Genomic DNA, 11,895 nt, shown 5'->3' with positions numbered 1-11,895 from the left:
TGTGCTCAGAGGGGCTGGGACCATCACTATTCCTGTGAGAGACACATTGGTGGGATGGAGTGGGGGATGTGACAGGGGGCTGGCTTCTAACAGGAGTTCTACATACTTGGTAAGTGTGGCTCCTTTGTTCCCAGCCCATGTACTTGGCCAGGTCTACTGCCAGCTGTAACTGATCATCCTGAGGAAGTTATGTGTAGTACTCTCCCCAGCGACTCCAAAGTCCTATCCTAAGGCAGATCTGTGGGAGGATCCGATTTTACACAGGATGAAGTGAATAGCTGTGGATTGTCTTTAAAAAACGTGAGAAAAGTTAAATGCAAAAAGATGGCAGTGATAAACCAGGTAAGGCATAAGCCAACCTTCCAGCAACATAAAGGTAGCTAGGCTGTTCAGAGGGGAATTATTTCTGTCGAAATACAGAGTTTACTGGATTAAGCTACAAATCCTGTGGGTAACATTATTTGCAACAGTTCATATTGCCCTTGGGGTCTTCACTAAGACACTACCTTTCTTTGTGCTTATCTGTGCAACTTTAACACTGCACTAACACAGCCTTTTGTATTTGAAAAAGCACCTGATTTTAGTGTGTCGTACTCAGTGGCGAGCTGTGACCTTTTTCAGCAAGGAATGCAATTCTACACGGGCATGAAAGGTGTGACCACTTGCATGCGTGTTCCGGGGGCTAGAGAGAATCATCCCACAAGCACAGCTAGTCCTGTGGCACGCAATGCATGCATAGAATACATAGGTGGCATGCCACTGGTTGTACTAGATGACGTTGTGCTGTTTCCAGTTGATGGCTCTGTATCTCATTGGAGCACATCACTCAGAAGCCAAGTTCTCCTCTATTCCATACAAACCTGATCAGTTTTTATTAACGTAACTAAGAATGTGCAGTTGAGTCAAGAAACTTGGTCTGGAGCTCTCTGTATTATAGACACTCATCCTGCATTGTTTTCAGCTTCTTCCTCTAAGTCAGTCGCTGTAGCACAGGGGTTCTCAGACTTTTGTACTTATGACCCCTTTCACATAGCAAGCCTCTGTGTGCGACCCCCTTTTAAATTAAAAACACTTCTTTACATATTTAACACCATTATAAATGCTAGAGGCAAAGTGGGGTTTCGGGTGGAGGCTGACAGCTCGCGACCTCCCCATGTAATAACCTTGTGACACCCTGAGGGGTCCTGACCCCCAGTTTGAGAACCCCTGCTGTAGCACTTATCCCTTATTTTGGACAAATGCTTGTTGACTTCAACAGCCATGTTCCCTGATTTGCAGGGAGCAGCCCTGATGTCATTAGGGCTGCATGTGGTCTCACATTTAGCCATGGGAAGGCTGAGGCTATGTTGTGTTCAGCCCTCTGCCAGTCACCGGCAGCACACGTAGACCTGAACCCACACCCAGTTTTCCAGCTGGTTGTTCAGACTCCGTGGGGAGGGAAAAGCTTTGGCTTGCTGTTTGGTGGAAGGGCAGAATCACGGCTGTAAGACACTTTTGTGAAAAAAAATCACGGTGGGATTGCACCACTTGACTGTCCAGGGTCAGAATCCATCACCTGCGCTGCTCTGGTCACGGCCCCTGTGTAGCATAAAAATAGGACGTTTGGCTGGGAGAACACCCCCAGCGTAAGTGGGTCTATAGCAGGTTTAGAGCGGGCATGGCTGGCTCCCACGCCCAGGGCGGGGCAGTGTGCTCTGGCTATCTCTCCGAGAGCCTTTGCCAAGTAAACAGCAGCTCCCAAGATGGTCTAACTTCAATCACAGCAGAAAATCAGAGACCCATATCCTGCTCCTGCAAGACAGCTGCTCCTGGGCTCTTTGGGCTGTGTTTAAGTTCTCTCTCGCGAGCTCGCCCGCCCACGCCAGCCGCCCCTGCAGTTGTAAGACGTATTGCAAGAGACCCTGTGTTGCGGACAGTTGTGTTCCCAAGTCTCCCTCAAGAGGTCCAACACCCCACGGGATCGCCGCCCATAGAGGAGCTCGAACGGGGAGAACTTCGTGGACGCCTGTGGGACTTCTCGAATTGCCAGTAGTAAAGGAGGGAGCAGCTGGTCCCACTGGTGGAGGTCCTGGGTGGGGAAACGCCGCAATATTCCCTTCAGGGTCCGGTTAAACCGTTCGACCAATCCGTCAGTCTGGGGATGGTAGACCGAGGTCTGCAATTTCTTAATCCCCAATAGGGCACATACCTGACAGAACAGCTTAGACGTGAAGTTGGTCCCTTGATCAGTGAGTATCTCCCGTGAGAGGCCCACCCTTGCGAAGATCTTCACGAGCTCCGCAGCGATAGTGCAGGTGGTGATACTTCTTAAGGGGACGGCCTCGGGGAAGCGGGTGGCGTAGTCCATCAGGACGAGGATGTATTGATGGCCTGCCTTACTTTTTGGAAAAGGCCCGACCAGGTCCATTGCTACCCGCTCAAATGGTACACTTATGACTGGTAACGGGACCAGGGGGGCCTTCCGTACCCCTGCCGGGGCTGCATGTTGGCAGTCCGGGCATGACGCACAGTAATCCTTCACCTCACGGTGGACGCCGGGCCAGAAGAACCTGGCCAGGACCCTGGCCACAGTTTTTTCCTGCCCTAAATGGCCGGCAGCTGGGATGTCATGTGCAAGCTTCAGGACTGCCCGACGATGCATCCGGGGGACCGCGAGTTGGGTCCGGACCTCTTGGGTCTGGGGGTCTCGGTCAAGGCGGTAGAGCCGCTCGTGGTTGAGTTCAAACCTGGGCCATTGGGTGGTGCGCCGCGTCCACGACCTCACCATCCACCCGGGCCAGCTGCTCATAGGCAAACCGGAGCATTTGATCCCAGCTAAAGTCCACCAGGTCAGGAGGGGGACCAGCCATTTCCAGGCCATCCTGCCCGGGGGTGGGACCTGGGTCAGCTCCAGGGTTGGAGCTCGAGTCAGGTCCTGTCTTCGTCTCAGGGTGGGCTCCCTCGAACGCCTCTTTGGTGGGTAGGGATTGGAGCACCTCGGCGAAGTCTGGCCAGTCGCAGCCCAGGATCACTGGATAGGCGAGGGATGACGCCACCGCCACATTCATTAACTGAGTTGCTCCATTCACCGTGATGGGGACCCGAACCATGGGGTACGATTTTACGTCTCCATGGATGCACTGAATCCGTACTTCCCCAATGGTCCGCTTGGTGTCCGAGAAGAGCGCCTGGTGGACAAGGGTCTGCCCACAGCCCGAATCGACTAGACCCACCACGGGGACCCCAGCAACTTCCATGGGAGCTGTCAGTTTGGCCACGGAGAGCGGACGGGCCCGTCGCTCCCCGGTGCACACCAGGCCAAAGTTGCAGTCCATCGCAGGACAGTCCCGTTGCAGATGACTGTACTCGCCACATCGGAAACAAGGTCCTACCTCTGGGCGCGCCGGCTGCGTGGGGGCACCAGTGGGGCTGCAGAGTTGGCTGGGGCCCGGTGGTCAGGTTAAGCGTCCAGGGCCGGAGAGTGGTGTGGGTTTGGGGCGTCAGGAAAACTCGGTCCTGCCACCATCTGGTCGTTGGGTATGGTGGGCTGCGTTGGTTTGGGAAGTGGGCCCCTCCTTTCAAGTTTCTGTGCATTGGGTCCAGGGTTTGGGGGGCAGGCGGCCGGTCCTATCAGGGCCTCTGCCTCGAGAAAGTCCTCCGTAAGTGCGATGGCCATGCTCAGACTTTGTGGCCAGTGCCACAACACCTAAGCCCTCCCCTGGGGCTGGAAGATGTGCACGAATTGTTCGAGGATGACCTGTTCAGTCACCTCAGCTGCAGTTCGACGCTCGGGTTGGAGCCATCGAGTACCTGTGTCCTTCAGTTCCTGGGCCACGGCCCGGGGTCTGGCGCCCGGCGGGTAGACCTTTTCCCAAAACCGTTGCTGAAAAGTCTCCGGGGTAATGTCGAAGGCATCCAAGATAGTCGTTTTCACTTGAGCATAAATGCGGGCCTCATCATCTGGGAGCCCACAGTAAGCCTTCTGGGCCAGCCCCATCAGATATGGGGCGAGGAGGGTCACCCATTGGTCAGGTGCCCAACCAGCCACTGAGGCAACCCGCTCAAAGGTCACCAGATAGGCCTTCGGGTCATCCTCAGGCCCCATCTTGGCCAGACGGATCGGTGGGGCGGGAGGGGTCGGGGAGGCTGCCCTCTCCAGTTGAGCCCCACCATGGCCCGGCCACCGAGTTGCAAGCTGCTGGAAGCATTGGGTTTGTTGTTCATGGTGCTGGACTCCCAGGGTTTGAAGCAACTGCTGCTGGTGGGCCCCCAGCTGCTGTATGAGTTGGTGCTGCTGCTATTGCTGGCTCTCAGCCAGGAACTTGATAAGCCTTTCCATCTCCATCTTTCCAGTAGGGGAGCTTCAGAAGCCCCCTCGCACTAACCCCTTTCTGCAGGGATAGGGATCGCCTGCCCAGATTCTCCACCACTTGTGACAGGTTTCAATCGGTCCTCCAAGCCCCTAGGGGGCGATGGAGAGCTATGGTCCCACTGGCAGGCCTTAGTCACATCTTTCGGGCCCTGGGGAATTAGCGGGAAAGGTGTGCCGGCCCGAGCCTGCGGCGCGCCCCTCGGGCGGGGGTGTGCCGGCCCGAGCCTGCGGCGCGCCCCTCGGGCGGGGGAGGGCCGGCCCGAGCCTGCGGCGCGCCCCTCGGGCGGGGGAGGGCCGGCCCGAGCCTGCGGCGCGCCCCTCGGGGGGGGGGAGGGCCGGCCCGAGCCTGCGGCGCGCCCCTCGGGCGGGGGGAGGGCCGGCCCGAGCCTGCGGCGCGCCCCTCGGGCGGGGGGAGCGCCGGCACAGGTTTGTAGCACACAGTTCTGCTACCCAAGGCGGGCTGGCCGGGGTCGGGGAACGCAGGCCCTCCCAACTCCACTGCGTTCCAGCCCAGGGCCCTGACAGTGGCGGGGGCTGAAGGTCCCGCCGCTCAGTCAGCAGGGGGCCATCCGCGCCCGCTGACCAAACACACCCACCCCACGGTGCAGTTCTGCCCCGGGCTACTTCCTCCCCAGTCTCTCAAGCGGCTCTCTCCAGTCCCTCCAGCTCATCCGGCTCCCCCTCTGTGTCGGACTCACGCTGGCCCGGGCTACAGCTACAGGTTACAGGTCCTTCGGGTACTCAGCGGCTGGCAGTCCTGGTCACCACGGGCCTTCCTCCCGGTCAGGTTCCTCCTGGCCCAGGGCCTCCCCTGGGTCGGCAGCAGGATCGCGAGGGAGCAGCCTGTGTCTCCCTCCCTCCCTGGTGCTCTCCTCACTGGGAAAAGGGCCCCGTCCTTGTACTTCCTGTCCTACCCCTCCCCTTCCGGGGACTGGCGTAAGCTTGGTCTGGCCCCGCCCATTCAGGCTGAGAGGGTGGCTCTTTACCCTCTGGTTCAGAGAGAAGCCACCCTGGCTCCCTACAGGGTGATAGTTCTGTGTTATTTGTAACCTGTTGTTGTGGTTACCCGTGGTCATGATCTGATTTCCCTTGGTTAAGAAACACAGATTTGTTTTCTCTATCACTAGATTACAGTGCTGTGTTGTTATGCTGCAGCTGATACTCAGCTGAATCAAACAAGTGTGTATTATTCTCTCGGTTATGACTGTGTGTGTCCAGCAACACGAGCTGCAAGTTACAGGGGATGCTTTTGGAGTGGCTTGGGGGCCTACTAAGGTGCAGAGCAAAGGAGGGGCTGGCAGAGCCCTGAGGAGAGTGCTTAAGTGGTTGGAGGGGTCCGGGAGCTGACATCCAGCTTCCACAAGCAAAACTCCCTCACATGGGAGGTGGGGGACAAGGTGACTCACAGGCCTGGGCATCCTGAGAGAGTATCACACACCTACACCTTGAACTGAAGTACAGCAGCTGATCTGGCCCCTGGTGTCATCTGTGGGGCCTGTCCAAAATGGGATTCTGCCCTGCTTCTGATGAAGTCACTGGCAAAACTCCCATTGCCAATAGCAGAGTCAGGATCAGGCCTGTTCTGGGTAAGCGCCCGGGGCAGGGACCATATCCTCCGGCGCTGTAAAGAACCACATCCACACACGGCACGTAGTGACAGGAATATTACTATGAATAACTGTGTGGATAACTCAGTACAGCAACATCTGGTGTGAGCTTTCCTTCCCTGTTGGTCCTGCCTGTGTGCTGTGGCAATGGAACACAGGGGCCAAGGATGGAGGTGCTTCTAGTGTTCAAACCACTGTTGACTTCAGTGGGAGTTTGCTTCAGTGAAAACTGAGCAAGGACCTCAGGATTGTATGCTTAGGGACAGATGTGCAAGCACTGTCCATGGTGACCATGACTTACTCACAACAAGGGCTGCATCCTCTAGACCTAAGGGTATGATCCCCAGGAGAGGAACCTGGTCTTATTTTTGGCAATGAAGCACTTTGAACACACCTGGCTCTGTATTCCTTAAACTTAATGACAAATATAACTTAGTACACTTTCAACCGAGTTGGAATGCTGAGGGGACAAATTAAACTGAGTGTGAATGCTGACTTTACCTGGACTGTAGACCCAGAGAGTGAAGATCGTGTCTCTGGCATTAATCCGTCGGTATGCTTTTCCGTCCGGTGAAAACTCAACTTCATATGTTTTCAGACATCTAGGAAAGAAACCAAACACTCAAAAAGAAAAGGAGTACTTGTGGCACCTTAGAGACTAACCAATTTATTTGAGCATAAGCTTTCATGAGCTACAGCCCACTTCATCAGATACATACTGTGGAAAGTGTAGAAGATCTTTTTATACACACAAAGCATGAAAAAATACCTCCCCCCACCCCACTCTCCTGCTGGTAATAGCTTATCTAAAGTGATCACTCTCCTTACAATGCGTCTGATAATCAAGGTGGGCCATTTCCAGCACAAATCCAGGGTTTAACAAGAACGTCGGGGGGGGGGGGGTAGGAAAAAACAAGGGGAAATAGGTTACCTTGCATAATGACTTAGCCACTCCCAGTCTCTATTCAAGCCTAAGTTAATTGTATCCAATTTGCAAATGAATTCCAATTCAACAATCTCTCGCTGGAGTCTGGTTCTGAAGTTTTTTTGTTGTAATATTGCAACTTTCATGTCTGTAATCACGTGACCAGAGAGATTAAAGTGTTCTCCGACTGGTTTATGAATGTTATAGTTCTTGACATCTGATTTGTGTCCATTTATTCTTTTACGTAGAGACTGTCCAGTTTGACCAATGTACATGGCACAGAGGGGCATTGCTGGCACATGATGGCATATATCACATTGGTGGATGTGCAGGTGAATGAGCCTCTGATAGTGTGGCTGATGTTGTTAGGCCCTGTGATGGTGTCCCCTGAATAGATATGTGGGCACAGTTGGCAACGGGCTTTGTTGCAAGGATAGGTTCCTGGGTTAGTGGTTCTGTTGTGTGGTATGTGGTTGCTGGTGAGTATTTGCTTCAGGTTGGGGGGCTGTCTGTAGGCAAGGACTGGCCTGTCTCCCAAGATTTGTGAGAGTGTTGGGTCATCCTTCAGGATAGGTTGTAGATCCTTAATAATGCGTTGGAGGGGTTTTAGTTGAGGGCTGAAGGTGACGGCTAGTGGCGTTCTGTTATTTTCTTTGTTACGCCTGTCCTGTAGTAGGTGACTTCTGGGAACTCTTCTGGCTCTATCAATCTGTTTCTTCACTTCCGCAGGTGTTTTTTCATGCTTTGTGTGTATAAAAAGATCTTCTACACTTTCCACAGTATGCATCCGATGAAGTGAGCTATAGCTCACGAAAGCTTATGCTCAAATAAATTGGTTAGTCTCTAAGGTGCCTAAAGTACTCCTTTTCTTTTTGCGAATACGGACTAACACGGCTGTTACTCTGAAACCAAACATCTCAACTGGCTGCTGGTGACCACGGGATGGCCATACCTCCCTGTCATGTCTGTGCAGGAGGGTGAGGAAGAGAAATGCTTGGGGTTGCACACAACTGGCCAGGGAAGTCCTGTGCTGCAGCAGACCCTCCAAACACAAGGAGCAGAGGTCATGGCTTGAAAAGGCCACAACAGAGCACCAGGACTGACCGATCTGCGAGGTGTTGAGAGCCTTTGACAAACTGGTGAGCCCCTTCAGCTTCCCCAGATGCCAGGGGGAGAGACAAGGCTAAGCACCCCAGGGGAGATATTCAGCATCTCACAGGCGTAGGCCCCATATGCAGGAAAGCCAGCATTTAGTGAGGTGAACTAACCAACTCCAAAGGATGCACTGAGTTGGCTGTCCTGTGTTCCCAATCTGCACATTAGTCTAGATAGGTTTGTTTCTGGGGTAGCATGTCTGCTACGTCTTCTGACCTGGACACAATCCTCGCCCTTTATCTCCGCATTCCTCGTTACTCACATCTGGCAGAGGCAACTTGCACAGGACTGGATAAAGCAGCATCTTTTAGTACAGGGGCTTTTGTGGAGCCTCCTATCTCCTCCAGGGGTGCAAGACACTCTGAATTGCCGTTGTGTGTTAGTGAGGCTCCAAGCTCGGCTCACGCTGAACAGGCAGAGTAGCCAAGAACCTGCTCAAGAGTTCCTCCCATGATATCACACACGGGTTCTAACAATCGTTTTGGTGATTAAAGCTACTGTGCTTTGGAAAAAAATCGACAAAGTGCCAGGGATACTGCCTAGCATTTTGCGGAGAGAGTAAACAGGGCTTAGCCATTTTATGCCTAGGCCTGATAAGATTACATCTGTGTCCTGGTCTTACTTCTACCTCGGTCTTCCAAACGCACCTACCTTGAAGCCACACAGTCATCGTCCCAAAGTACTGCAACCTGCCCCTTTGTCAGAGGGATCAAGTGAACGCCCGCCACCTGAGAGCAGAGAGAGGCCCACATTAATATAGAGGGAAGAAGTGTGTTGCTACGATAACACACTGATGATGCAGCAGCATCGGATCATATTTAACCCCTTTAATACGTAGTCTTGGCTTAACTACTTTGAAGTAAATGGGTAGCTAAAACTTCGGTGCCTCAATATGGACTTCAAATGAAGTAGCCTGGTTTTCCCAAGTAGTGAGCACCAAGGAGCTCCCTTTGATTTCTGTGGGAACCTTGGGGAAAAATCATTCCACTTATTTTGATGCCTCAATCTGGATTTAGACTCAGTTTTAGATCCTTTTTCTCCAACTTCTTGGCCCTACAGTTCTGTAGCCCAATGCTCTCAACTCCCCATATGTATCCCTGGCAGTTAAGGGTACTCAGCACCTCACAGGACATGCCTAACGGGTGTCATCACAGCTACGACTGCGTCTTATGTGTGATTATAAAACATCTAAACAGCTTAGCTAAAATGTTATTTTTAATGCTTGGCTTTTAAGCTTTAAAGCCTCGGCCCCATTTTCAAGACTAGGAAATGCTGTACTTCCCATCATTTCATTAATGATTTTTTCCAGCAATGGGTAGGTTTGATTTTTAGCTCAGCTGGTTGCCCACACCACCTGCTGTGGGGATGTTTATCCTGGAATGTGAGGCATGGAATCGCTTTGTCACGGGAAAATTTGGCTCCTTGCTTAAATAATTCTCCTATGCTACCTTATAACAATGAGCCGACTGAGGCATTGCTGCCTTCATTAACTGAAGTCTGATAGCTCAATAGGGTATGTCTATACTGCGATTACACACCTGTGGCTGGCCCGTGCCAGCTGACTTGGGCTATGGGGCTGTTTAATTGCAGTGCAGCTGTTTGGGCTTAGGCCGCAGCCCAAGATCTGGGACTTCCCCCCACGCAGGGTCCTAGAGCCCAGGCTCCAGCCTGAGCCCGAACGTCTACACTGCAGTTAAACAACCCCTTTGCCTGAGCCCCATAAGCCCAAATCAGCTGGCACAGGCCAGATCCTTGCAGTGTAGACATGCCCATAGAATTCAACCAGGCTGTACAGGAACAGTGACAAACTCAGCCCGCTGACACTGAATCATGGTACATACTTGATTGGGAACAGAGTGAGGTCTTGCACAGACATGGATGAGGAAGACTGATGGAAGTGGGAGTTCCTGTTTCAAGATCAAGTGGCCATCCCCAGGAAATGGGAATGGTCCGGTCACCACTGGGTCCTGCAAAACCGAAGCCGAATGGAGGCGGTTTGTAAAGAAATCAATATTCACCATTCTTTCTACAGTCATTTTATAGCTCCACTGATTCTGCAGTGTAACGTTGCTGTACCTCTAAATTAGCACGGCCACTTTTAATGGCATTTTAAAAGTTTGCAGCCTGCTAGATCATAACTTGCAGCATTTCTCAGTGAAACAGGAGACTAATATCTATTCCTCTACTTTATCTAACTGTTCAGTGATTGTAGGGCCTGTTTGCCTGACTAATTAGTTAGGACCCAGATACCCAAAATGTAGGTTGTGACCTCGGGGAGGGGGTCAAAGAAGGTCATACAATATGCCAAGGTTTCCAAATTTGGTAATGTTGAAAACAGGAAAAAAAGGACAGGCAAGAGCCTTGTAATGTGTTCCACATGGCCAGCACATTCCTGGGACCTCCGTTCTGTGTAGATTAGTGCAGCATGTGAATGGGTACAGCAGACGGCTAAGAGTATTAGACTTCTTTCCGTGTGTGTGTGTGCCTGATATAGGACAAGTCCCCTAAAGAGCCCTTAGGCTGACATGAAGTGCAAGAAGCCATGCACGAACCCCACTGCAGGACTGGAGCAGCGGACCAGTTGGCCAAGCTGAGAGTACGGCTGAGCCTTGCATGGACTGGCCGTTGTTTGGTCTTCGCTGGAGCTCAGTTCTGGTTGCGGGATGACTGGTGGAAAGGGCAGCGTCAGGCTGTTCCTATGCCAATGTGGAACTAGGATGGACACATATGATGTATGGTTTATTAGTGTTGTGAGTGCCTTGTGCAGTTTGTTCCAAAGGGCTGCATCAGAGTACGAAGCCTGCAGAGTCATTGTGATCTTTGAAGCCAAACATCCATCACTGAAAGTAGTCTGCGGTTTTAAGGAGGGAGCCCAAAAACCAAGGCCACTTGCATGCCAGTTTGAGTAATGACCCAGTAACGCCTTTCTGATTAGCTATCTTTGCAAAGCTCACCACAGTGCAAGGTGCACACAGTGTGCAAAAGAGGCACCTTCCCCGCGCAGTGGAAATGACTGAGTTATAGGAACAGCTACTCGCTTGAAATCAGCGTCAGACCCTTTCGTGCCAGTGAGGGTGTTTACAAGCTGTTGACTGGGCAGGGGAGGAATGAGTTAAGTGTCCGGCCTGCAGACAGAGCCTGTAGTTGGCTCTGCCCGTCAACATCTGCCAGGTAATTCAAGCCTGGATGGTGTCCTCTGCAGCTGGAGGAAATAAGTGGGAGAAAGCAGGTTTCAGAGAGATGGCAGAGCAAGGATCTCATGGATGCCTGAGCGATGGGGAGGAGGCAGGAGAGTGCTGGATACCCAAACCATGGGAAGTTCCTATCTACTTTGGACTAAGAAGGGGGAGATGCATTGTCCCACATCACCCTTAACTTAGCCCCTACACCTGAGAGTGCAGAAGGAAGCTAGCAGGCTTTTCCTGAGGGGAAGGAAAGTGCGGGCTACAGAATGTTCATTCACACAGTCAGTGGGCAGATGGGGCCAGCTGTCCTCAGTCCCCCACTCCTCTGAATTTAAGTCACCAGCTCTTTAAATGCCCAGTGAACGAGGGCAGCTCCAGACCCCCTGAGGGAGAAAAATATGTTGATTTTTGTCCCTCTGGATCTGACCCCAGCTGGTATCCAGCACAAGATGTTGGTTTTGTTATGGAAGGGTTCTCTCTACCTCTCCGCGTGGGGCTTTTCTGTCTAGTTCCTACTGTGGCCAGTCAGCTCTCTTCCACTAGCTCCTTGGTAAAGCTGGCCCAGGACACATAGAGTGCTTATTTGAGACCTTCCGGGAAGCAGCCGCAGATCTCTGCTTTCAGTGGGAGTGGCGTATTGCAATCTGTGGGGACAGAGCCCAGCTGATGACA

The 11,895-nt window shown here is 52.5% G+C and overlaps 1 protein-coding gene across 7 annotated transcripts in view; it reads right to left on the bottom strand.

Moving 5' to 3' along the window:
- IDUA (alpha-L-iduronidase) overlaps window positions 1-11,895 on the bottom strand; it is a 105,335-nt gene that overhangs the window by 17,239 nt on the left and 76,201 nt on the right. For 4 of the 7 annotated variants that reach the window (XM_073345818.2, XM_073345814.2, XM_073345819.2 and 1 more), the window contains 3 exons: window positions 9,880-10,005; window positions 8,690-8,766; window positions 6,460-6,560 (listed from right to left, as the gene is read on the bottom strand). In XM_073345818.2, coding sequence (XP_073201919.1) covers window positions 6,460-6,560; window positions 8,690-8,766; window positions 9,880-10,005 — 304 coding nt within the window. Of the gene's footprint in view, window positions 1-36; window positions 290-628; window positions 5,973-6,459; window positions 6,561-8,689; window positions 8,767-9,879; window positions 10,006-11,895 lie in introns of those variants that run through there. The other 3 variants (XR_012159156.2, XM_073345816.1, XM_073345817.2) reach the window with 3 other exon arrangements.

The sequence above is a fragment of the Lepidochelys kempii genome, chromosome 5, assembly GCF_965140285.1.
Source record: "Lepidochelys kempii isolate rLepKem1 chromosome 5, rLepKem1.hap1, whole genome shotgun sequence".
Taxonomy (NCBI): Eukaryota; Metazoa; Chordata; order Testudines; family Cheloniidae; genus Lepidochelys; species Lepidochelys kempii.
The sequence above is the reverse complement of the archived record's forward strand: the minus strand, read 5'-3'. Positions and strand labels throughout refer to the sequence as shown.